This window comes from Zonotrichia albicollis, chromosome 1, assembly GCF_047830755.1.
Source record: "Zonotrichia albicollis isolate bZonAlb1 chromosome 1, bZonAlb1.hap1, whole genome shotgun sequence".
Classification (NCBI taxonomy): domain Eukaryota; kingdom Metazoa; phylum Chordata; class Aves; order Passeriformes; family Passerellidae; genus Zonotrichia; species Zonotrichia albicollis.
Window position 1 is genome coordinate 133,891,722 of NC_133819.1, and position 26,879 is coordinate 133,918,600.

Here is a 26,879-nt window from a genome sequence, read left to right on the forward strand (position 1 = left end):
TTTGTAATACATTTGACATGGGAGACTTTTTTTTTTTTTTTTTCTGCTGTGCAATTGCAACCTGTAAGCAGTTGCTCTGTGCCTGGGAAACTTTTTCAGCCAGAGGAAGGTACTGGGTATGACAGGCTCACCTCTGACTTTAAATAATGGGGACATTCAATTAGGCATGCTAGGTACCTTACCTCTGTGTATTTGTACTTCAGGTAATACACTGCACTTCCTGGCAATTAAACTTCCAAGCAGAGACACTAGCACTTGAAAGACAAATGCTGGTTTATAGGGATTGCACTTCTGACATCATGACTTGAGTTACTCTACACTTGTCATGTGAAAGAGGACTAAAAATGTCATTAGGAATTTGTGGATGTGAATTTGGTTCTGCTGCGTGAAGTCTCATCTCTCTGTTAATACTTCTTGTTGAAAGTACTGCTCATTCAGGTCCAACTAGTACACAGTTAATCTGCATGTAGGTCACTTAAAATCAACATATTTCCGAGAAAGTTAATTTTCCTCTCCTTATATTTATTTAGAAATCAACAGCAATGAGTTTTAATGCTTTATTCAAAACTGATTTTGAACTGTGCTCTAATGATAACTCACTGCTAGCAGACAGCTTTGAGGGAGTCTGAATCATTCTGAATGCATGAGTGAATGGAGAACACTTGTGTTTTAAAGCATGCTGAAAGCATAGCCTAGAGGTTTTTTCTTGGAGAAACAAACACTGATTTCAAGGGAAAAGATCTGAAACCCAAATAGAAGGCCTAACTTCCCAGAACTGTACACCTTAGAGATGCAATCAGTTCTAAACACTTCTTTCTTTAGATACATAATTCAGAAAATGTACTGCACAAATAATCTAACAGTGTCCTAGAGCAATCTGACAGACTGAGGAAATTGGAAGCAGAAGTTAGAACTTGGATGAAAAATAACATTTCTCAAGACAACAAAATAAGCCTGTCCAAAACTTCTGAAATAAGCACTATATTAAAAATTGAGACACAAAAAAGCATAACATTTTAAGAACTGCAATTTAAAAAAAGTAGTTTATTTTTCAAGTATATTTTATTGATTATTTGTTTTACTATTGTCCTTTACAGCCCAATTGATTTCAAGTCCCTTTACTGCAGGTGTTGTAATGCAGAGACTAGTGGGGACTAGTTTCCTGGAAAGGCTGCAAACATGAAACAGACGTGAAAGACGGCACAAAGGGAAAGAAATTATTGCATCCATTATAAGTATCTGGAAAAGGGCAGACAGACTGATTTGCCCAAAGTTACCTAAAATTTTTAGCAGAGCTCAGACAGAATCTGAACTTTCCAATATGAGGACTGATGAATTATTTTAACTCGTCTGGTTCCTTCCCATGAAAGGATCTGCTGTGACAACAAGCCACCTTGATGTCCAAATTCTTGTCTTCTGAATGTGAATTTTTCCTGTGACTAGGCAAGTAGCAAACCTGCTCTCCACCCAAGGCCCATGCCCTCTCCTCTCCACCTTCTCTCCCACAGAAAGGCTCTCTTTACCCTGTGCCTTCAACCCATGCCCTGCATGTTCCTTTCTCACAGCCTGACAGAAAAAAAAAGTCAGAAAGAAAATCACAAAGGATGTAAAAAATATTGAAGACTGTGAATTACCTTGGAGTTACCTTGCTTCCTTACAGGGCTGCTGTTTCATACCACACCTAGTCATTAGAATCAATAATTGTCCTGCAGTTAATGTTTGAGCTGCTGAATCTCTGAGGGCAAGTCTGAGGAACTATAAACTGGATAAGCACAGACAGACATCACCAACCTGTGCAAAGGTGATTCACACAGCTGAAAGAAAGAAGCATTTTTAGAGCAAAATAAGCTTTTCATGTTACAGGTAAGGGATGATCTAACTGACATTTCACTGAAAGATTTTAAAAGCTGAAGCGGGGGTTCTGCTAGAGGATTTTCAGGCAGTGTTAGGAACTCAGCTGTCCCTGTAAAATGGATGACTGCTGTGCTAAGGCTTAGTCTGGTTTATATTTGATTTGGATCAATTTCCTCTGTTTTCTCTTTGCTGAATTTGAACATCTGAAATCAATCAACTAAAGAAAATAATATTTTTTTCCATGGAACCAAATACTTGTGATTGTTACTGATCTTTTATCTCTGGGAATATTCTTTGTTCTCCGAATGTTTATTATTGAAAGTCACTGGAATATTTGTATGATGGTTATCCTAGAGATTTCTCTTCAGTCATGGGAAGCGTGAGAGATTATTAGGGATATAGCACTGAGATGAAGCTAAGAAATGAAGGAGAAAATATGGCTCCAGTCCTCAATCCAGATCTCAAGCTGCTTTTAGTTAAGCTGATGCTATTCTAATCCTGAAACTGCCTGTTACTGAAAACTTTTAAATGAGCCTATATATACAGGAACTCTGTTCTGAGTGACAGAGGAGTATGGATTTTGGGGTTTCAGTCCTTGGCAGTGAGGTGGCTCATGAGACTTGGTAACAGTTTCCACCCAAAAAGAAATGTTCAAGGACTGATCAAAACTTGCAAAAGGCGCCATAAATGATATGACATAAGGAAATGATGTTTATATTCAAAGAGAAGGGAACATCAAAGGCAGTTGTCATGCAAACTGTGAAATGGCTGAATTTCCACTGCTGCATTTGGTAGTTGGATCTGGATAGAAGAACCTGGCCATGACACAGCCACATTTAGCAATTAATTTGACAGCATTTTCTGTCCCCAAAAGTAAAGTGGGATGTTTCCCCTGAAAAATTCTCTTCCCCCGGTAGGCCTTGCTGCTTCTTTTTTCCCTGAATCCAGACCATGATACCCCAGACCACCCCATACTGTTTTCTCCCTGTTTTCATGGCCTCCCCCAATACTTTGAGCTCCCTGGTGTTCCTCCACCACTGGCTGTCAAAGGGGCACTTCCAGCCATGCCTCCTCCAGAGGGACAGACAAAACCCTGCAGGGAGCCCTGGGCACAGACTGCTGCCTTACAGGATGGACAGGGAACACCTCGGGCACTCTGTCCCACCTTCTGCCACAAATTAATAAGGAATTCATTTCTTGAAGTTCCCACATGGCTACTAAGTGCAGCAGGAACAGGCCAATATATTCAGGAGAGGGTGGCAGGAGGGGAGGGGAGGGGTTGTATAGGCAGAGGAACAGAAAGAATTTTCATTGACTGTGTAACCGGAATATCAGCAACAGTTTTGGTTTGAGGTTCAAGGGGTATTCTCCTTCTCTCTGCCCTGCCTGTGCCACCTCCTCTGGCTCCAGGAGGTCTGTGAAGGACCCACTAAGGAGGCATCACAGCCAAGCATCTACAGGGAGCTCAATTTCAGCCCTTGTCTTCTGACAAATTTAATGATTTTTCTGATCACTTCTGGTTTCAAAAGTGCATCATATTATTTTCCAGTACTCACACAGTTATCCAAGGAAAGAGCCCAGTATTTCAAAGGCTGTAATTGCACACACAGTATAACGCAGCTCAGAATGGGATTTGGAAGATAAACTCCTGTGGCAAGTCCTAGAATGGGTGCTCAAAAGAACAGCAGTGTGGGTAGCAGTTTCTGTATTTACAGGTCCCCTTTTTGTTCAGCCATTGAGGAAAAAAAAGAAGGGGGGAAATGGGGTGATGGGAAGCACAAGCAGGATGGCATCTGGAGGGAGCTGTGCCTCCACACTGTGTTCTCCCCACTGGGGGCCTCCTTGGGGCAGATCTGTGGAAGGATTTCTGTAGGTGTGAGCCATGTAACATGAAGCACCACTGAAGATGGCAGCACTATATGCCACCTTCACCTCCTTCCAGAACTGGCCCCATCCTCTTTGTAAAAATCTGGAGGCCGTGAGTAAGCAGGATAGCATTTTGCAAAAGCCATCTAATTTTCAGGAGGATGTAACATAAACTGTGGTCGTGTGTGCTCAACATTTCTTTGAAATTTGAGGCAGAGAGTGCTCCTTGGACTTGGAAATTTTGTTTCCAGTAGCTATGTAGTGCAGACACCTTAGGCTTCCTTTGCCTCTGCAATCTGCAGGAAATTTTTGAATTTGAATTTTTGGAACTAGAAGACAGACACCTCATGACATTCTCTGCAAGACTTTTGTGCTGTGGTTATAGTATTTCCTGTGAACATCTCATTGCTTTCAGTAAAGCAGAAATGGAAGTGGCTTCTCAGTACAGACTCATTGTAAACAACGTGGTTGCACGGCTTTTTGGTGCTGGGTTCAATCTTCGAGAGCTCTTTGGGAATCTCACATATTGCCTCTCTTGAACCATTAGGCAGAACCTGATGGGCACAGCCTTCCTTGGCAGCCCAGGGGTACCAGTGCTCTCGTCTGTCCTGAGCAGATCTGCAGCTGCTCCTTGGGGACCGACTCCTCAGCTCTCTCCTTGCAGCCTCAGGAAACCTCAGCCTTGGTGTGCAAACAGCCTGGGCCAGCTCTGTGGGGCTAAAGTGACTGTCATTTCTTTGCAGGAGCTGAAGCAAAGCATATTCCAGTATGCTTAAGCTGTGTGGACTTCAGTTTCTGCTTCTCCTTCACTCGGTGAGTTACAGGTTTTCCTTTGTTTATCTGTGAGCAAATGGCAAAGTTTGCCTGGAGCCTCTGAGCTCTAATCCATGGGTGTGCCAGCCCGCAGGTCAGGCAGCCCTGGTGCTGTAACTCTGGGTGTGTCCCCAGCACAGGTGTGTGGCCCCCGCAGCAAGTCGAGAACACATCTCAGTCAATGGGGGAATAAAAACTTCAAAAAGACTAGAAAGCACCAATTTACTCGTTTTCCCTCTTCTACTTCCTCTTTAGATATCACTGTTTCCAAAACATGAATTTTGTGCTAGAAAAGATTTAAACATACTGCAACAAATCACCAAAGAGTGAAAACATCAGTATCATGAGTTCTGCATTATAATCCATACATGTGCTGACATATTAAATGTATTTTAAGACCTATAATGCCTCATAGCTTAAACTGTGCATGTTAATTTTGTATCCTTATTATTTGATTCCTGTGAATCCCATTTCAGAGGATTTTCTGGAACTGAAATGTATTAATTATGTTCTTTATGTACCTTATGTATTAAATGCAATAGATTTACTGATGTTTGTAAAGGTTACAGCAGTGGTGACTTCTACTTCACAGTGAAAATTAACAGAAAATATTGAAAAAATGCATGAAATTCAAGTTTAATAAAAAAAATGCCTCAGAATATGGGGACCTTGAGGGGTGCTTCATGAGCACCTCCTTTTCCCTTCCCATTTCACAAGCTGCTCCTTGTGGCAGTGCTGGCCCCTCCATGAAGCCAATCTGCAAGCCTTATAGCCATCTTCAGAAGATATACCAATGCATATGGACCAAGAGGTAAAGCCTCTTTCCCTTTCAAGCTCCTGAACAGTGATTCATGTGGTAGAAATATGTTTGGAAATATTTATGGTCCACATAAAGTAATTTTAATCAACAGAAGTGATATCGCTTACTTGTTTCACAGGCTGCACTTTGAACCTGTTGGGTTTTATAGCATCAGCCTTTGTTCCTCCATAGCAGGGAACATGATAAAGCAAAATCTGTCCATAAAAGAGACCCAGGAGCAGCCTGCAGGAGCCAGGCTGTGCCAGCCTCTGTGACATGGGAATAGCTGTAGCAGGTCAGGCTCAGGGTCCTGATATCTGGTCCTTGGCGAGGCCAGCAGTCAGCATTTTGCAAAAATATTAAAAAGGTAGCTGCAAAGTGCATTTTCCTGGATGCATAACTATAAGATTGCATTTGTTGATATTCTCCTGCTCACACTATTATTCACTACCATCCTTCCCTCTCCTTCCCCAGCTCTCTGCTTTTCCCATTTTCAAAAGGAGTCACAAAGCCTTATAGGCAAGTGGGATGGCATCTGTGGCTATTATTAAGAACAATATGGAATTATTGAAACACAACTTGTGACATACACGCACAGAGCAGTGCTTTAGGGTGAATTGTGCTGAACTTTGCTGTGTTTTTGTCATAGGCAGAATTAAGTTTTCCCTTGGTAATATGCAGACTGCTTTTCTGTGAGAAACTGAATAGCTGTCCCAGCAGCAATAGGATCAAATCCAGAGGAAAAGTCAGGCAGCAGAGAACACACACTCAAATCTGTGGTGTGATGGACAGGGTGGCAATGGTACTCTAAGTCTGTAAAGCAAAATAAATTAATTTTTACTATTGAAGAAAAGAAACTTTACTTGTTCAGCCAAATAATGGAGCCCTTATTCTGACAGGCAGACACTCAGTGTTGTCTAGATAGGTGGTGAAGACAGGGGAATTGGGGAATCTTGGTCTTTCCTTTGAAGAAACAGGTTGATTATCTGAACCATAGTGTGAATTGTCTTGTGTGCACGGCCTGCCCTGAGAGGCTCAATTTTGCTTTGTTTCTTTTGTTTGAAAGCAAGAACAGCCCTGAAATGTTAGGGCAGGAGTGTGGAGGTCTTTGGGCACTGGGGAGTGTGAGGTTAAAAAACTCATAAAAATTTGGCGGTAAAAACCCATGATGTTAGGACATTGCTAGCCCTTAGGAGGACAGAGGCTGAGACAGATTTGTGTGACAGATTTGCCAGCAGGTAAAAGCCAAAGATCTGAAGGTCACACTTGCTCTCTCTGTGGCTTGCATTCACATGCAATTGATGTGAAGGCACAGGCTCAAGTGGCTTGCCCAGATGGCTGTGGTGTGAGGAGGATGCTGTAGGAACCCAGAGAGGGCCGCCTTATTCCCATACCTAAAAGATTTGATTTACTGGGGAAATTACAAGGGGTGCAGCCACAGCTCCTTCTCATCCCCAGGTGTGATGTTTGATTTCCAGACACACTTCTTTTCACAGGGCTTTGTGGTTCTTGGATAAGTCATGGATGGTTCTGCTGGGGACACAGGGGAGATCCAGCAATGATTTTATGAATTCCCTTTTGCTCTTAGTCTACTTTAATCTATTTTCTTCTTCTGTTTGCTCTTGAAGGTAGATCCAATCTCATTTAATTATGTAGTGGCCAGAAAAGGGCAGGGCACAAGCCTTTGTTCTCTAATTAATTAATAAATCTCACTGCTTTTAAAAATTATGTATGCTAAAGAGATGTTCAGGGCAAGCCTGGAAGAGTCTCTGCCCTTGTACTGTAGCAGAAGAGCTCAAGGAGGCTCAGGGGTGGGGAGCTGCTGTTTGTGTGTGGCGGCAGCAGACATCCCGCACGTGCTTTCCTCCATCCCTCTCTCCCTCTCTCTCTCACAGGCCATGTGGCTTGGTCTGGAGGGCCTGAGTGTAACTGGGCCTCTGAAGGACATGGACTTCTCCGTGCAGGAAGGAGGAGGTCCACGCATCCTTCACCAGGTAACCAAGCGTCTCGTGTTGTCCACTCTGGTCAAGCACCCCACAGCCTGCACACAGACACCACATGTGAAGGGCTGTCTCTGTGCTGGTGGGAAGAACAGTCCCTCAAGGGGATCCAAAATTAATTTTTAATTCCTCTCTCTGGGAATTCAAGAGGCTACATGCAAAGAGCAGGAGACAACCCCCTCTCAAACACATATTTAAGAGGATATCCTAAGACAGGGATTAATAAAATCAACATTCCTGGAGAATTTCTTTCCATGTAACTTGTGTCATCATTTTCCTTTGACTCTGAGGTTTTCCTCCAAAGCCATAACCACAGAAGGACAGATCCAGCTCCCAGGCAAATGGAGGATGTGTGTCATTTTTTTCCATTCCCATGCTCAGACAAAGCCTGTCCTAAGCAGACATTTGCTTTGGAAACAAACTGAAGTCGGGATTTCTTGCAGCATTCAGGAAACAATGTGAAAACTCCTCTGCTGAGGATCAGAAAAGAGCAGACTTGTTTGAGCAGACTCTTGGAATATCATTCTCCCAGCCAAACACATTCCCGGCAATAGATTTTAAAAGTCACAAAAGCATGAAATTATTTTTATTATGGTGAAAATGCTGAAAAGAATGATGATTTTTCCCTCTGTTTTTGGTTTGGTTTTTTTTTTTTTCCATTGTAGTTCAAACTTGAGCCACCTGCTGTGAGTTTCAGAACATCTGGTGAAAAAGCTGGAATTATTGACATTGAGCCGAGGACAGGCATCCTGTATATCAATGGGTCTCTGGACTGGGAGACCCAACAAGTGCACAAGCTGCAGGTAAAATCTCAATGAAAAATAGGAAGGGAGAAGTATTCACATTCATCCTCTTTGGGTATACCTGGTAGTAAGAGAAATCGGTTGGAATTTGGAATGCTTTATTTTGCCCATGTTTACAGGCAGGTTTTTCATTTTAATACCAAGATTTACTGGAAGACATACGGCTTGGTAGCTCTCAAAGACTGAACAGGAAAATGCTTCTTAGCAGAGGAAGGCTATGTTCAGAAAACAAAAATTGTGATGCCAACACAACCCTTTAGCTCTCCTAATATGAGGGGAATACTTGACTGGAAGTAAAATCTAACCTCATGAATGAGCTTTTCTTGTTATCCCTGAAGGCTGATAGGGTGAATTTTATTTCTGGAGTGGAAAAATGAACTATTGTAATAATTTAGAAAGCTTACAACATACACAGTGACCAACTGAGATCAGCTCAGTTGGTTAGAGCATGGTGCTAATAATGCCAGGGTTTGATCCTTGTATGGGCTATTCACTTCAGGGTTGGACTTAATGATCCTTGTGGGTCACTTCCAACTCGGAATATTCTGTGACTCTGTGAAACAATGTGAGTGAAAGACATTTAGGCAGGGAGGCACAGATCTAACCTCTGTCAGATAACAGCAGAAAGCTGTTGGGCAGATGTTGGACTCTAAGAGAGGAAAAGCTCTGTGTGTTTGTCCTGGAGCTATTATACCTTTTTCATGAGGATCTCACTAGTGCAAACGCTGTTGGGAATGGAGCAGTGGATGGGCAGTCTTTGGGTCTCAGCGCATCCTTGTCCTCTTAAACCATGTCAGAAATGGTGCTGTCTTTTTCTGAGGCAGTAGCAGCTGAGAAAAAAATGATCATGAGAGGATCAGTATCTGAACAGACAAAGTACATGATGATTTTTTTAGCCAGCCTTAGCAGTCTTTCTAAAGTCTATCACTTCAGGTTTCATGGTTTCACATTCTCAGCTCTCAAGCACCCTTGGATTGGAAGTAGAGAGGGCAATTTCCTAGCCCCAGAAGTTAATAACCCAAAGTGTGTGAATCATTTATAGACAAAAAGTGATGACAGAATGAAAAAGTTATGCTTGGTTAGGCATAAATAATCATGATTTTATCTATTATGTGCAAACAAAATTAAGTGTGACAGATAGAATATATTCTTGGTGATTTAAAGTTAAAGAAGGCTGGAAAATAAGTCAAATTGTGTAGAAAAAAAAGTCATTAGGATTAAGAATTCTTTTTTCTTTACTAACCCTTATATCAGACTATTTTTCTGATTTATATTATAATATCAATTAGTTATAAATGTAATATCATGTTGGGTGTTCTCCTTGTTTGCTAGAAAGTACATATTGCTTTTTAAAGAAAAACATGAATTTAAGGCTGTGCAAAAATACGAGTAGTCTACTGAAACGGGAAGTGGGAAATTGTCCTCTGAAAAGTGTCATCAGAAGCAGGAGCAGGTTATTTTGTTTTGTTGGCATTATATACTGTGACAAATTTTTGTCAGGGAGCTACAGTGGCAAATTTGTCCTGTTATGTGGAGCTACCGAGTGGTGGCTCTCGCCAGATTTGCATGACAGTAAGAGTGACCTGGCATCTGACACCTTGATTTTAATTTATGCCTTTTAACCCGTCTGCATGAAAATATTTACTTGCTGTTCCTTCTTTTTTCAAATCAGGTGGAAAGTCTGGATGAGAGTGGAGAGAGAGTTAAAGGTCCATATGCTGTTACAATACATGTGGAGGATGTCAATGACAACCCCCCAGAATTTAACCAGACAAAGTACTACGGAGTAGTGAGGCAGAACTCTCGTCCAGGTAATTGCCACCATAATTAAATATTATCATTAATAGGAAGGTAGGTAAATTAAGCTGGAAGGTAAAGTGGTTGCTATACAAGCTGGAAAAAGATCAGTTTTTCTTCTCACTGGACTGTACAAAATAAGAATGAAAGCTTCTATAATATAATGAAAGGGCAAAGAGGTGGCCACTATGTGTGTAAAAGGTGGCCACTATGTGGTGTAAAAGGATGAGTGCAATCAGAAATATTTTTTAGTACTTACTCTTTGCAAGTGTCATTTAACAGACAAATATTGCTGCTCTGTCCATTGCTCTGGAAAAAAAAAACAAAACACCAGAAAACAACAAAACTTTATGCTAGAAGGGGTTTAAAATTTAAAGGCTACCAAAGACTATACAGAAAGAGAAGGCTAAGACTATCTGAGTCTTTACATATCAGTGAAAGAAAGTGCCAGGGCGGATATAGGGTATGTGCTTACCATGAGTGATGCTTCTCAGAACATGGGCTATACCTCAACATTTAGAAGAGAGTCTTGGATTGTGAATTGCAGTGATCCAGACAAAAAGTCATGCAAGTATCAAAGAGCAGTAAGTTGAGACTTACATCTTGGAAATAAAATAAAGGACTCATAGAGTTGTTATTGCTGTGGCTATGGACTCAAGAAAAAGCTTTTGCTAAATAATATGCATATAAACCTTCATGGAGTCAGAAAATTATTCTGAAACATATTACTGTATATTCTTCAGTGCATCCAAGTCAAAAAGATTTTGAATGCAGCCCTGGTTTGCAAAAGGTAAAAGTTGACTTACATTACTGGGTATTTCCTAATTTTTTTTTTCACTATATTATTGTTCTTTTATTGTGTCTGTGTTGCAGGTCATGCACCATTTTTATCAAGGTTCTTTGGGTTTCACTGATTTGTGTAGGAACTGCAAAGTGGCCTTAAGGAGAGATCCCATTGAGCTGAATTCTGGGTTCAGGCACTCTTGCGTGATAGATAGCTCTCTGCTGATTTAACTCTGTCGCCTTCTTCACCAGCTGGTCACCACACCTGTTGTGATCCTACTAAGCAGAGCTGGTGGAGGGCTGACTGTGGGATGGCATACAGCAGTGTAACCTCTGCACATGGCTTCCCATGGGAGATGCATTATGGAACAATGGCAGCTCCCCATAAGTTGCTTTCCTGGTTTGAGAGCTCTGCTCAAATGGATTATGTGTTAAGGTTCAGTCTCTTCTCTTACCACTGTTTCTTCTCCAATCAAAACAGGCAAGCCTTTCATGTATGTCCATGCCACTGACCGTGATGATCCTACAACTCTCCATGCACAGCTGTCTTACAGCATTCTCCATCATTTTCCCAACCCTTATGCAGAAATGCTTTTCCAGATTGATAATGCAACCGGAGCAATCTCACCAAGCAGGAAAGGTACGTAAAAAGATTCTTGATTGCTAAGAGCAAGCATGAGTTCTGGGATATGTGTAGGAACAATACAGCAACATGGGTCTGATGCTATATTGTGAATAAATGTAGTCAGTGGGACATACTCCACTAAAGCCCTAGTTTTGGGGGACTCGTGTTTTGTCCCACCAAATTCAAGGGAAGCTAGCAGAAATGGAGATTGTGATCTAAAAGTACACTGAGAAGAGAGATAGATCCTCTGGCCTTCAGGACTCCACTATGTCTTATCTTGGAATTAATTCTCTGCCATGAAATCTAGAAACCCAAAAGCAGTAATATGAAAAATGCAGAGAAAACTCAGCTGGACATGTGATCCCAACTGAATTGCAATGATTAGAAACTCCCATCTATTCTGCTGGGCTGAACAAGTGCCTGACTGGGTCTAGGGCTGTTCAGGGATGCCTCTGCACAAAATGAGACCACAGCACAGAGGCCCCATATGATTCCATGCACATGAGGCTATGCTGTTCAGACAACCCAGAGGAAGTGGCTTGCTGAAGTTTGTCCCAAAGGACCATCTAAGGAGTAAGTCTGAGCCAGTTAAAGAACCATAGTGCATGTAGGAGGCAATGGGCAGATGAACAGCCCCCACAGCCTCTGTGTCATTTCTCTTGACTCTTTGCTCTGTCTCTAGGCTCTTCTTACTTGGATCCTCAAAAGCAGGACAACTTCATACTTGTTGTCTCCGTGAAGGACATGGCAGGGACGACAGCGAATGCTTTCACCAGCAGTGTTGATGTGAGCATCACTGTGAAGGAGAGCCTGTGGAAAGCTCCCCCCACCATCTACATCAAAGAGAACTCAACCCAGGTCCACCCTGTCAACATCAGTAAGGTAGGGTCCTTGACCACACTCCATGAACTTCTCCTTGTACCACACAATTGTTTCCTCACAACTAACTGTGAAGTCGTCCCCGCTGCATCCAACACCAGGTTCTTCAGAAGGACTTTGACACCTCCCAGTCATTTTTTTAATATGGCATCCTTTGGAAATGATTTTTAGTGGAGGTCTCATTGATTTTTTGTTAGCACAAAAGTTAATAGTTTGGAGGTGACTGAGATACAGTCAATACCAACACTAGAGTGACTGAACTTTGCCTTTCAGTTTGGGACCAAAATCCAGTTATGGGTCCTCCAGGCTTTGAGCAAACCAAGAGATTTTTGGAGCTTATTTTGTGGTTAGTTTCTTCCACCTGCAGAAGAGCAGGGCAGGGGACCAGCTCCACAACAGCCCTGCTGTGGACAGTCCCTTCACACTCAGGGACGCCTGCTGTGACTGGTTTTGTATCATGCAGCACAACTGCTACACCAAAAGTACCTTGAAAGGACTGAAATACCCTCCTTCATTACCATCCTGCATTCCCAATATTCCTCTTTTCACAGTTCAAGCACAAAATATTTTGCTGATAACTGCAGACCAATAGCAGTGTATACATGAGTACATATTAACCAACAAGCTAACAGCCTTTCAGAAATATTTGACTTTGAAAAATGCCTTAGCAGTGACACCCCTAATGCTGTCATCCCTTGAACATGGGAGGATTCCATGGATCCTGTTCACAAGAGTAACTGGCTTGGTGCTATTCTCAGTGGCAGCCCAAGGAAATACAGAATGAAACCAGGTAGAAAGAAGACTAACATGTAAGGATGCACCCATTTTGGGGTCACTTGTATATACATTTCATTTGGGAGCCAATGTCATGTTGATTCTGCCTAGGGGAAAATGAAATGTAGCTGCTGCTATATAGAACATAAATGTTAATACTGAATCCATTAACTAAACAGTCTGTGTATTTAATTTCATTTTAAATGTGCAGCACCCCAAAAAAGAGCTCTTCTCATGAGCGTTGATGAATGTAAAGAGTGTGCATGCACCTATTTACAGATAGGTACCAGCTATTTGTTTGCACAGAATCACAGAATCATAGAATATGCTGTATTGGAAGAGACCCATCAGGATCATCGAGTCCAACTTCTGGCCCTGCACAGGACACCCCAAGAGTGACACCATGTTCCTGAGAGCATTGCCCAAATGCTTCTTGAACTAATGAAAGCTTAGTACTGTGACCACTTCACTGGGAATCCTGTTTCAGTGCCCAGGAACCCTCTGGATGTAAAACCTTTTCTTGATATCTAACATAGACCTCCCCCAGCTGAGCTTCCTCAAGTCCTGCCCCTGGTCATGAGAGTGAAGAGGTCAATCCCACCCCTCTGCCTCCCATCATGAGGATGTTGAGGTCTCCCCTCAGTCTCCTCCAGGCTGAACAAATCAAGTGTCCTCAACTGCTGCTACTAAGGCTTCCCTTCCAAACCCTTCACCATCCTTGTGGCCCTCCTTTGGACACTCTGTAATAGCTTAATGCCTTTTTTATAATGTTGTGCCCAAAGCTGCACACAACATTCAAGGTAAGGCTGCCCCAGCTCAGAGCAGAGCAGGACAATCCCCTCCTTGCCTGGCTGGTGATGCTGTGCCTGATGACCCCAGACAGGGCTGGCCCTCCTGGCTGCCAGGGCACTGCTGGCTCACATTCACCTTTCCACTGACCAGGACCCCCAGGTCCCTTTCTGTGGCACTGCACTCCAGCCTCTCGTTCCCCAGGCTGTCCGTACATCCAGGACTGCCCCATCCCAGGTGCAGAATCTGGCACTTTGTTACAACTTCATACAGTTGATGACTGCCCATATCTATAATTTATCAAGGTCTTTCTGCAGGGCCTCTCTGTCCTGGAAGGAGTTGGCAGCTTCTTCTAATTTAGTGCTGTTTCGTTGTTCCATTTCTCTGAACGAAATAAGACCAAGCAACAGGCAGGGATAGAGAGTGCTAGGAGAGGAAATCATTAGTATCAAGATATTAAAACAAAAATAATGCTTTTTTTCCTCATAATGACTCTTTATCTCCACATCACCAAATCCTTTTATAAAAAGGTATGTGTTGTATCCCATCTGGACAGATGGAGAAACTGTGGCAAAGTGGCTTCAGCACACAATTCAGAGAGCAGAGGTGTATTATCAGTCTGATTTTCTGCAGTTCATCCTGAGAGCCCGCCAAACTGTTAATTTTCTGGTTTATGAAGCTAACAGGAATGCAGTTGTTTCTGTTTGTGGTCCAGAAATAATCCCTGTTAAATCTCACTCTACACTTCTAACTTCCTATCCTGATTTATTTTTTGGGGTTTTTTTTAGGTGCAGTCAAATGAACCAGATGTAATTTATGGCATTTTTGAAAAAGAAAAGCTGCCAAGGCTTCCATTTTCCATCAGTGAGAATGGGGATATTTATGTGACCCAACCATTGGACAGGGAAGAAAAGGATGCTGTAAGTAAACACATAAAGCTTCACTGATGGCAGAGAGCACAGCAGGAAGCTGATTATTGGTGTGGGAGTAAATATGACAAAGCTCAACAGAATGGAAGGGAGATGGGGAAGGGGAGAATAGATAAAAGTTTTGTGTCTTGTCACTTCTGTTTGGAAATGATGTGATATATGTGAAAGTTCATCCACCTATTATACTGTAAACAGGCTTCAGGTCCTTACCCTAGAGAGGGTCTGGCAGTAGCAATCCCTGCCCACAGCATATGTACAATGCACAGCATGGACCAGCTATGGCAGGGCTGTAGGTGCATGAGTAAGAGATAGGCAGTGGAGTGAAGGAGATCTGGAGGTTTCAGATCTACTTCAGACCTTGGGGACCACAGATTTTAAAATCCTTTGAGAACTCAGCCCTCAGAAGCTAAAGGGTGATGGAAGAGCTCTGATTTAAACAGAAAACACTGAGCAAACTCATGAGAGGATATTTCATATTCCTGTAGTTAGATACTAAGATGCAAAATATTGTCACAGTGGACATTCAAACCATCTAATTGCCATATTCTTGTTGCAGTATACATTCTATGTGGTGTCAAAAGATAACACAGGAGAACTGGTGGAGAAGCCTTTGCAAATTCACATTATTGTGGAAGACATCAATGACAATCCTCCTGTGTGTCAGCAGGACCTCACCATAATTGAAGTTCAAGAAAATGAAATTGGAGGTAAGAAAAGAACTTCTGTTAATTTATACGCCTCACTGTATTCATGCTGTTTCCAGCTGTGTGTGAATGAAGCTAAAAAATCTGATCCCAAGGATTAAAACATGACTGTCCCAGGGAAATGTTTTCCTGTGCAAATAGCCCTCCTGTTTTCCCTTCAATAATTCCTATGGAAAGGATTTCAAGAACCTGAGAAGGACAGACACAAAACACCTACTTTAAAAATGCTGTTTTATTTAAAATATAAAACTGCATTTTGCCACAACCACAGATTTGGATAACTGCTTAGACTGTGTAAAGAAAAACACCTCTTTTATTACCAGTACAAGAAATACTGTTCTTAAAGTGGTATGAGCCCATTTTCCCTCATCCAGCTGCAGCTCCAGCATAAAGCCTCTGACTTCAATGGACCATTACCAAAATCCTCCAATGTATTGACATCAGTTATTTTGTTTCAGGACTGAAGAGTCTTCTGTTAGTCTTTTGGACTGCCCTGACCCCAAACCAGTATGTTGGGAGGCTAAAGCAAAAACTCCCAATAGTGAAAAGATTGCATGTCCATTAAAGTGTTTTCCATACAGCTTTATTTTTATTGGCCCTCTACCCTTTGCACTGGCATCACTGTTGTCACTGTGCACTTCTGTGGAGCCACTGCACTCTGTCTGATTCCCATCTCTGCTCTGCTACAGGGAGTAGTATCGGCACCGTGTTTGCTACGGACATGGATCAGGAGGACAGCCTTAACTCTCGTCTGCATTTCCAAATCCAAAGTCAGGAACCTGAATTCCCCACAAATAATCTCTTCTATATTCAGCAAGACACCGGGACTTTGCAGTTAACTGGCCGTTCCTTAAGCAAGCGTGAATCAGCCAAGTATTTCTTGAAGGTCCTGGTGACAGATCCTCGTAAGTAATGCCTGCTGTTACACTTTGTTACACTCTGTCTGCACTGGCAGGACTTGTATTTAGTGTCTAAGGGATGTGGGGAGACAAGAAGGATTTGCTGAATAGGCAGTAGCACTTAGAGCTGTCTTGCTCTGGCATGGTACTTGTCCTGTTCTTGAGATGCAGGGAGATGAATCATGAATCATAATGCAAGCATGGAAGGGAACCAGCTCTAGGACAGAGTGTGGCTAAATTGGGAAGCTTGTTAACAAGTACTTCAGAATGAGATTTCCTTCCACAGGGGGAAAAAAATGAAGAGATCATGATTGTGGTTTTCCCCAGATCTTTCAAAGGGACTTAACTGGAAAAAAAAATCAAGAAATTAAACACAGCTGCTCAGACAGTCCAGATAATATTTTAAAACATTAAGAGAATAGTAAGCTGAAAAAAACTTTAAAAATTATCTTGTCCCTTATGTAAATTGTCATGAGTCCTTTGTGATTCACTGAATGGAAAGGAAATCAAACTTCATACCAAAGCTTAAAGCTTTGTGCTGGAATCCCTACAGTCAGGCAAAACTTGTGCATGAAGGAACTGGCATGGAAAGATGTCTGTAAATTAAATGGTATCATTTTGGCAGATGATGGAAAACCTTCCAGAGGGATAAAGCTGGTGATTTGTCTTGAATGCTTATTTGAACTCCATCCAAACAATGTTGTTTAGAAGTTTCCTTAACTTTCAGCTCATGAAGCATGTTCGTAAAACACTAAAATCCATCTATATATGGGTATATTATGCTTCTAAAATCACGACCTGCCATTGGTTTGGGTGCCCCTGCTCAGGAAGTGATTAGATTTACATGAATCTGAAATCTGCCTGTAACAAAACTGGGGGTGCTGCCTGATGACCAAGAGGACAAGGGAGCGTTAACAACCCAGGGCTTACTTTTTGACATGGAAAAGTTATACTGAGACAGCTAACACAATTCATAGCTGTCATCATCCTGGAAAACAAATATGGTTTTAAAAAGTGAGGGAAATGAAACAGGATGGGACAGTGCTGGAGAAATGGGGAAGATCAATGGTAAAAAGTGAGGTTGTCATTGACTAAGAGATATCTGAGATAAGTGTTTCTCTCAATTTAGTGCTTAGATTGGGCAATCTGGCAATCTCACTTTTGCTCCCAGGGAACCCTTCTGGAGGAGAGTTATTTTTGGCAGAAAGGCTGGTGTGATGTTGTTTGTCTCTTTCCATGCAGAATTTGAAACAATCTGTAATGTGGAAGTACACGTCATCGACATCAATGATCAAATTCCCATCTTTAACAATTCAGATGTGAGTACTTTTAACACCATTTTGGATGTTCCAATAACTTATGACAAGGATTTGAGCATGCCTTCAATGTTTATAGGATGTCAGCAGGAAACTAGCCCTTTACAGACAAAGTAATAGAGTTAATACTAGTAAAAATAAAGGTAAAATATTGCTGCAAGTCTGCATATCAGGTCTATCTAGACAGTGAGCAATGGGACAGATTAACAGCTAATTATGAAATTTAAGGTAATTTGCTCAGTGGAAAACTGTGTACAGAAAGAAATTTTTCTATTAAATTAGTTTATTCCAGAAGTGCAAGTTCTGAAGGGAAATGGGGAAGAAAAGGCTTTAAAATTAATCAAACAGCTAAATGGAAAAAAATGCTGGTGTCTCCCAAGTACCTTACCAAATACAGCACTAGTGTACCCAAAATAGCCAGAAGATAAATGGGAATCAAAAGTCCTGTGTGGTTTGGCCAGAAAGAGTGGTCCAATGATCCATGCCCAAACCTGATTTGGGGATGGGTGTCAGGCTCCTGCCCTTTCTCTGGTGGAGGTGCTGGCATCTGGCAGAGACCTGCAGACATTTCATGACTTCTGCCTGATGGCCCAGGCCTCCTGGCAGACACTGGAATGGCTGAGGTACTTACACAGAGGTGTCCCAGCTCCCACCACTCCTGCAGGCCCTGTAGGTGGTGGGCTCAGGAGACCTGTCTGGCCTGTCAGGCACAGTTGTCCTTTCAAGGAAGCTGTGTTGGTGTTTGGGCCTTGCAGACTGTATTGCCCATCTCTCAGCTGATGGCAATGGCAGCCCAGTCTCATGCAGACAAGGCGCCTGCAGAGCAGGTTTTACACCATCTCACCTCAAGGTCTTGGTCCAGGACCTGGTCTCAAGGTGAGGCTTCTGGGCAAGGACATGCATTAAACAGTCAGAGGAGCTGGGATGCCAATGTGGCAACAACCTATGGTGCACGAAGCAATCAAATATTTAACACTGAGTGGCCAGGGTGCTCACAGGGTAGAGAGAAGCTGTACTATCCCTTCTGCATGATCATGGGCTGGTTTTCACAGCGGAACTAAAGATTTGGGACTGGTGCTGTACTAGTGGCACTGACATAGATCCCATTACCTATGATAAATGTGTGGCTAAAAAGCTTCCCTCCTTTGTGTGGCTGCTGTGGATTAAAATAAATCCACACATGTGGGTCACAAGCTTGTGGTTGTGCTGAAATTCTTATCCACAAATGGTTGTGCTGAAGTTTTTATCCACAAACAGTATGTCATGTTTCAATGACACCTCTCTCTCTTCAGTATGGCAGTGTGACTCTGGCAGAAGATATCCCAATAGGAAGTCTGATATTAGAAATTGAAGCAACTGATGGAGATGAGCCTGCCACAGGGAGCTCCCTCATCATTTACCAAGTGAAGGAAGGTGATCCAAACAACACGTTCATCATAGAGACAGACTCTGAAACAAACCGAGGGTTCATCAGGATTAACAAGGTGAATAGATGGATTTATTCTTCTCCTTTAGTGTTACTTATTTGTTATACACAGTTATTGCCCTGTGGGATTTGTGAGGAGGTGAGGACTGGTGGTGGAGTAGGGACCCCTAAGCATGGTGCAGCCTGCAGGAGGCTCCGCTTTTGGACTCAGGCTCTGTGTCTGTGCAGTGCTCACACACACACCTACCCTCCTGCCTTTGCTGTGCCCTCACCACCACCAGCAGCTCCCTCCACTGGCTTTGCTGCTGGCTGCTTCTCCAGAAGAGCAGATTCTGGCCAATGAAGTAGGTCTTTATGCACCATAATGACAAAAAAAAAATACATTATTTGAGTGATTTTGCAGCAGCATTTCTGGACAAGAGAAAGCCAGCTAATGCTTCCATGGCTGTGGTGGTCGTGGTGGGCTGTGAAGGGGCAGATTCTCCTCCCTGCAGTTGCTCTGGCCATTAGTGGCCTTTGCAAAGCAAGGGGCAAGTGTAGCCAGCATGTCTCAATGTCAGCATGGAGATGTAGTTTGTTCCTGATGAGGGGAACATTAACTGTGGCCAAGCCAAGGACAGCGTGTGCTGCAGTAGGTGGCACTGCCCATATGCTGAATGCTGGAGACAGGAATATAAGGAACACTTTTTGCTGCATCCATGAATTTCAATAACGAAATCACTCTCCCTTTGAAGTGAACCTTCTCAAAGGTGCTTGGACTATGGCTCCAGAAAGCTACCACTCATTTTTCAAGGGGTGCTGTACTGTGTGCCTCCAGCTCATGTGCTGGCCAAGTGCAGGCAGAGGCAGCGTTTGGTGAACCATCGTCAGCATCAACATCAGCATCAGCCTCCTTTTTTCCCAAGGAGGAAGCTGTGAGAAACTCTGTGGTGTAACAACCCTTGTATGACTTTTGGCACCCGGAGGTCGTTTGAGGCCTTCTCATACAGAGCTATAAATACTATTTCTGTAAACAGGATATTGTTATTAAACTTAGTCGGGCAGGTGGCAACATTATTAGAAAATGCAGTTGCTGAGGAGGCCTCTAAACAGGCATATGGTTTCATTTAAATGGAACATTCCCAGTGTAATTTTCTCCTGTCAGCTCTCCTTTATTTTGCCTGCATTTGGGATGCAATCTCCTCCTTGAGAAGAGGGGGACATTTTAGTTTCTCATTGGAGCTCCCCACAGCAGCAGAGCCATTGCTTCACAAACCCTTTTTTTCCTAATTCATCTAGGCTCTTGATTTTGAAACAATGCCTGTGTACAACCTGGTGATCAATGCCACAAACCCCGAGCCGTTGGTGGAAGGCGTGAAGTACAACGCGAGCTCTCTCACCAAGTTAAAAGTTTCTGTGACAAATGTGGATGAGCCACCTGCTTTCCGGATGCCATTTTACGAAACAGAGGTGTCTGAAGACATTCCTGTCAATACCTTGGTCATGACAGTGGAGGCCTATGATCCTGAAGGGGATTCTGTACGGTAAAAAAGAGCGACTGTGATTAATTAATTCAATTTAGGGTTTAAAAAATGGTTCAAAAAGACATGCAAGGAAAAGATGCCTAATACTTGGCATGTGGAAAAATATTGCTTTTACAGAACTCCTATCTCCTAGTAGAAGGGGGATGTGTGGTGGGGTAGGGCCCAGCGACACTCCTGCAGCTGGGTAGTACTTTTCTGACCAGATTTGTCTCTGTACTGTGCCAAACATCAGCCTTGAAACAGGAAACCACAAGGGAAGCAGGCTAATTTATATGTCCAGGAAAAAGGTAGAGCTGGACTGAGAGTATCAAGGTTCCATGCCCACAATGCCTTTATCAAAAAAATAAGGCATATACTGTGTACCCCTGAACCAGTAGGAGAGTAGCTGCTTTTCACGTCACACAGGAAACAACCAAAATGCACAACCTCAACTTTTTCTCCACCAAAATACACATCCTCAAGTCTACAACTGAAAAAGAATTCATTTTCTTTCCTAGCTGTCAGAAATGATGCATCCCTTTCTGTTGTGGATGCAAAGCTCTGTGTAAGACAACTCCTGTGCTGTGTTGCACGGTGTAAATGTACCTTACACAGCAGAGTCAGATGGAGGAGTTATTTGTGACTTTTGCTGTACAATTCCCAGCTGGAACTCTGAACAGATCAGCTCAAAATAAACAGTTCTTGAAATTTAACTGAAATTCAGCAAAACACCAAGTGGTTAATGGAGTTGCACAATGTGACTCTTAGGCCTCCTGTGGGTTCTTATTCCCAGAGATTTCTCATCTGGCTTTCTACTTGCCCCTAACTTTTGGGAACTTATCATGTTTGGCCTTCTGTCAAACTAGTTTGAAAGGGAGCCACATAGTCCAGAAGCTCTGGGGGATGATGACAGAGACATATGACAGGAATTTAGCTATACATAAACCACATTTCTGCTAAAAATAGGTTAAAGAGCATAAGATAAAAAGTATGAAAAGTAGAAGATGTACAAGCATGCTCTTTCTAGTGTAAAGGGTACTGAAAGAACAAAAACATTGAATGAGAAGGTCTGGTTGCTTCTATTCAAGCAAGTGCCTGTGCTTTAACTGGGTAAACAATGATATAAATGCAATTATGTGGTGATGCTTAAAGCGCACTCTGTTCCAAGGCTGCCCCAATGGTAGTAACAGGCTTCTCCAGACTGCCAGAAGATAATCACCATGGTTCTCCTTGGGGTCCTGGTCCCTCCTCAATCCACAGAAGGGTTCCTGGCTGCACTGGCCCCTCTGTTCCCCAGCCCTTGGCTTGTGGCCCCATCAAAACCAACGTGTGGGAGATGTGATGGGGTGAGATGGACATGGGGCTTGGACAAATCATACTTCTGGACTGAAAGCTCAGTGCCATCCCAGGTTCCCCATTTAGAAAGAAAGTGGAATTGCAAGCACACAGGCTACAGCAGAGATGGCATTTCTGTAGTTCTGCTCTCACTCTTATTCTGGATGATTTTGGCCTCTCTTTCTCTGTCTATGTCTCCTGGTTGGCTGTAGTATCGTAGTACTGTGACTCTTCCAAGAACCTTCTCTTTGAGTACAACTGTAATCAAGCTTCTTACATAAAGTCACCAAGGATGTATTTGCTTTGTTGGAATTTTTTCCCAATTTGGAACAGTATATATGATTTTTTTTCCCTCCCTATTTCTTTCCAAAGGTACTCCTTGGAAGGTGACGTGAGGAAATGGCTGAGAATTGATTCAGCCACTGGGCAGGTATACACTGCTTCGCCTTTGGATCGAGAAACTGAAGAAATATACCGAATAAAGGTTGTTGTATCAGAACTAAGTAAGTGATGAAACAACTAAATATACACACAGAGGAATCCCTTGTCCTTACTCTTTTATGAGGAATTATCATACCTACCATGACTAAGTACTGGAACCCATGAAAAGTACTGGAACATGTAATCTCAGATATACATCCTGTGGTGTATCCTTAGAAGTATATATTTCTTAAGAATTTAAATTTCCTGAAGAACTCTTGATGCTGTTGATAACAAGGATTAAAATAGCTTTCATGAAGTTGGGTATGGTCTTATATTTGCTTGAACCACATGACATATAGAGAAGATTCAAATTTTTTCACTGTTTTCAGTATCAATATTTTCTGCTGCTTTATTCTCTAGAGCTTTGAAGATTTTAGTCTTTCTCCTAGGTATGATTAGGCTTCCTGAAAACATACCCAGAGAGTAGTTTGTAATCTTCGACAGAATTTCATTTTGTTACAGTTAAAATGAATACTCTGTCAGATCTGAAATATATTAGGACTTCTAGTTCCAGCCATTAAATCTTTCAATTTTGGCTTGCATTTTCTGTCTATAGAAGAGGGGTGGGAAACTCAAGGCATTTCATGCTTAAGAGCGCTCCAAAGAGCACTGGTCACTTTGGATGTGACTGCTTGCTAGACATGATGGAAATGACAGATTACTAGATAAGATCTGCCTCCTGTCCCTTGCTAGCGTTCTGTAGCTTGCAAGAACTGGCGGTAAATAAACAATGCTTGTTAAAAACTAGTGGCAGCTGCCATAAATCCCACAGGACCTCCTGAGACCTTGTTTCTGCCACCTTTAGACAGAACACCACCTTTCAGTGCCTATCTGATGATGTACCTCTGTGATAGCTGCAAATGCAACAGCCCAGAGTGTAAATCCAAGATGTGCATGTAACTTTGCATTCTGTTAAACTCGACAGATAATGCAGCTCAGAAATCCGAAGCATTGTTGACTCTACACTTACGTGATGTGAATGACAACTACCCACAAATAGCTACGGATTATCCTGCTTTCTTCTGCTACCCAGTCAGCGGAGGAGAGAGAACTCTCATTCAAGCTACTGATGCTGATGAACAATTCTTTTATTCAAAATTTACTTTTTCCCTTGCGGATGACATGAATGCAAGAAATAATTGGGAAATCTCAAAATTCAATGGTAAGCTAATTCAGCTATTCTTACAATGATATGGGACTCACTTGGTACTCTGGTGAATATGAAGAATTACACAATTCCTTTTCACTGTTACTATTGCATAACCAGTGTCCCACATAGAAAAAAAATTGGGTTGTTGAGAACACCAAAGTCATTAATTATTTTTTGCAAGAGGTAAAATCCAGGATGTTGCAAGCTATAATTTCATTAGTATTTTTGAGACAAGAAGAATGTAAATATGAAATATGTGTGTGTTTAATGAACACAATTCACTACTGAAAAAGAAATAGAACAGTTTGCAAACTGTACATTTCTGACATTTCATGCAAAAGGAAGTCCTGCCTCACAAAGTGAATGGAGCTTTTTGAAGGGGACAGTAAGCACATGAATAAGTGCTTGGCTGATAGAGCCCGTCTGAATTAATAAAACATGTTTGATGAATGGTCCCACTAGAGAAAGCTGGGTTGCCACAAATTTAAAGTTATGAAAAAATAAATAATAATTTAAAATTCTGGACTTGGAGTAAACAGTCAGCTCTTGCAGTGAAGGGAGTTCATGTGTAGTTTTCCAAAGGTTTTTTGCTGGGATCTGCATAACTCAATACATATGGATGTGCAATGAGGAGGCAAAGTTTATTCATGATACAAAGTTATTTGAGTAGGAGCCAAGCGTGAAGAATTTCAGAACATTCTTCCAAGACTGAGTTGGTTGAACAATAAAATTCACAGGTGCTAGTGAACCCTGGACTCCCAAATTCACTTTCGAAATCATGGGTGCTGAGCTGGCCATTATGAATCAGGAAGGAGAATTGCAAGCAGTTCCATGGAAATGTGAGATCAGCAGTATTCAAATAAACAGGTCAAATATTGAGGATTACCAGGAAACAACCGGAGAAGAAACCTGAGGACATCATTATGCCCCTGTATAAATCCATAATTTCTTCAAGCTTTGAACTCCGGTCCCTCTATCTCTATCATAAAAATGCAGTATAACTGGAAACAGGTTTAGATAGGCTGACAAGGATAATCAGAGTTATAGAATGGCCTGATATAAGGAAGCGTATAGGAGCAGCAAAGTAAGCTACTACTTTTAATCATGGAAGACAGTAGGGAAAGTATGCAATAGAGAGATATAAAATTATGAACGCTCTGGTCAGGGTGGCCAAGGTTCATCCTTTGCTCTCTCTTCCAGTGCACAAACCTGGGACCCTCAAGTGAAGCTTGTGGAGTTATTTACAGTGCAGATAGAATGAGGAGGTAGCTGACTTGGGAACTTGCTATTGCAGGGTGTTGTGTATGCAGAAATTTTCTACAAAGCAAGAAATTACATCTTGCTCAAGAAGTCCTTGAGCTGAAAAATGTTTAAAGGGTGAGAGGGAGGAGGAAGTAAAATACATGCTTTCTTTTTCATCATAATCGCCATTTATTCTGAAAACAAGATACTTACATCAACAGACTTTTGATCTGATCCCAATGGCTGGTTTCACCTTTTCCAGTTTTTAAAGAGTCTTAGATGTGACAGTGTAAGTTCACTAGGAGGATGGTCTGTCCTACATTTCCTTGGGAACAATTTAAGCTGGTTGTGGTCTCTGTGTGCATTGGGGACTATTCCAGGTTCACATGGGATGCTATCAGTGTAGCACTACCCAAGATCAGATTTGGCCTGATGTAGAAATTAGGAAGGAAATTTTATATTTCATATTATGATGACGGCCAGACTAGGCTTCCAGGTATTCCCTTTTAACTTAATGTCTGCAAACCAATGAGATCCTGGAAGACATTGAAGAAAACAGGAATTACTATCATGTGCAAAGCAGCCTTAAAAAAAAAAAAGTCCGCTTGCAGCTGGTATGAAAGCTGAACTAACTTTCTTTCTTGTGCTGACCTGAATGTCCCATTTCTTACTTACAGCTACTCACGCTTACCTGTCCCTGAAACATGCTAACTTTGAAGAGAAGGTGTATGATGTTCCAATAATACTTAATGACAATGGAAAACCGCCTTTGGAAAACAAAGTGAATCTTAAAGGTATTCCTATGCACACAACTATTACCTTCAAGACAGCAGTTACATTTATAAATAACCAAATGTGACCACTAAACTTCTCATTAACCTCATGGCATTTCCTTTTGCAGTAAGCATCTGCAAGTGTTCCAGTGAAAATTCATGTTTTATTGAAATAGACCGTGAGCACTCCTGGCCAACCGCTGGGCAGGCAATTGGGATTCTGCTTGCAGTCCTGATCATCATTGGTAAGTCACTTCTTCCTGGCTGATTTGAAGCCAGACCTCTGAGATATGATGGTGCTGCTGCATTTCTCACATGAAGTCACTTGTTGGGTGAAGACTTGTCAAGCATGTTGCAGAATGAGTGAAAGAGGGAAGATCCCATGATTGTGTATCACGATGGCTGCAAACTTCTAAGGTTTTGGTTGTAAGAAAAATGTCCAGTGGCACAACAACCAGTTGGGACAGAAGAAACTGCTGAACCTCTAGTATAGTGTCATTTCATTGCTACTGACTGCCCTTTGCCTGTCAGGGAGGGGATTTGAGTTTTGTCTTGGGCATCCAGATTGTAGTAAAAATAGTGAAGCTTTCTACTTATGGTATCTGTACCTGTAGCTTATAGTCATCATTTTATTCTCCTATTTCAGCTTTGCAGGTTTACATCTTTCATCTTCATTCTAACAGTGATAAAGAGGAAATAAATTTATATACAGTATAACAAACTCATAATGATTTTAAAAGATCAAATGATACATTATATCATTATATATATATATATATATATATATATATATATATATATAAATGAGGGACTGCATCTCAAGACAAACATACAAATCCCTGCACAGAGGGAGGGGGGGCTAAAACAGACACTTTGCCATCTGGTCAGACCCTAGAGGAAAAGTTTTCCTTTGAGGGAAGGCCTCTGAGCCCCAAGGCATCTGATCCTGCCTAGCACTGACTGGGTTGATGCTCTTGGTCTCATGCTGCATGATCCTTCCTCAAAGCTGCTTCTGTTCAAGAGCACTGTGGATATTACAGGGCAGTGTCATGGCCCTTGCTGGAACATCTTTTCAGAAAGTTTTCTCTCCCCTTTACAGACAAACACTCTCTCTTTTTCAGGTGCCATTTTAGCAGGTGTGTTTTTCCACATGAGATACAAAGAGAAAAAAGAAAAGAGCCATCCCAAGGACGCAAAAGATAACGCTGAACTCAACAGACTGACTTAATGACTGTTTCATCAAGAGACAAAACCGGCCTTTGGGTTGTCAATGAGTGAACTGTGAAGCTTCCAAAGCCCAGAGATGTGCTATCACAAAAACAAAAAAAACATGCAAAA

The 26,879-nt window shown here is 42.0% G+C and overlaps 1 protein-coding gene and 1 long non-coding RNA gene across 2 annotated transcripts; one reads left to right on the forward strand and one right to left on the reverse strand.

Moving 5' to 3' along the window:
* On the reverse strand, nt 1-10,242 carry LOC113460174 (uncharacterized). Its single transcript, XR_003381925.2, has 2 exons — nt 10,192-10,242; nt 1-8,965 (listed from the first exon to the last, which is right to left on the reverse strand). It is a non-coding gene; the product is annotated as an uncharacterized LOC113460174 (long non-coding RNA).
* CDH17 (cadherin 17) lies at nt 1,717-26,879 on the forward strand. Its single transcript, XM_026797564.2, has 18 exons — nt 1,717-1,863; nt 4,464-4,533; nt 7,228-7,326; nt 7,998-8,135; nt 9,808-9,946; nt 11,197-11,355; nt 12,023-12,222; nt 14,571-14,702; nt 15,268-15,418; nt 16,105-16,320; nt 17,557-17,633; nt 18,923-19,114; nt 20,335-20,579; nt 22,266-22,396; nt 23,302-23,538; nt 25,446-25,562; nt 25,670-25,786; nt 26,663-26,879. Exons 2-18 carry the CDS (start codon nt 4,489-4,491, stop codon nt 26,767-26,769), a joined length of 2,502 nt encoding a protein of 833 aa, XP_026653365.2. The 5' UTR covers nt 1,717-1,863; nt 4,464-4,488; the 3' UTR covers nt 26,770-26,879.

Excerpts from the sequence above, each read along its gene's own strand:
- CDH17 (XM_026797564.2), top strand. The coding sequence starts at position 4,489 with ATGCTTAAGCTGTGTGGACTTCAGTTTCTGCTTCTCCTTCACTCG. Across the intron at positions 9,947-11,196 it reads GAGGCAGAACTCTCGTCCAG|GCAAGCCTTTCATGTATGTC; the intron begins GTAATTGCCACC and ends CAATCAAAACAG. Across the intron at positions 17,634-18,922 it reads CCATCTTTAACAATTCAGAT|TATGGCAGTGTGACTCTGGC; the intron begins GTGAGTACTTTT and ends CTCTCTCTTCAG.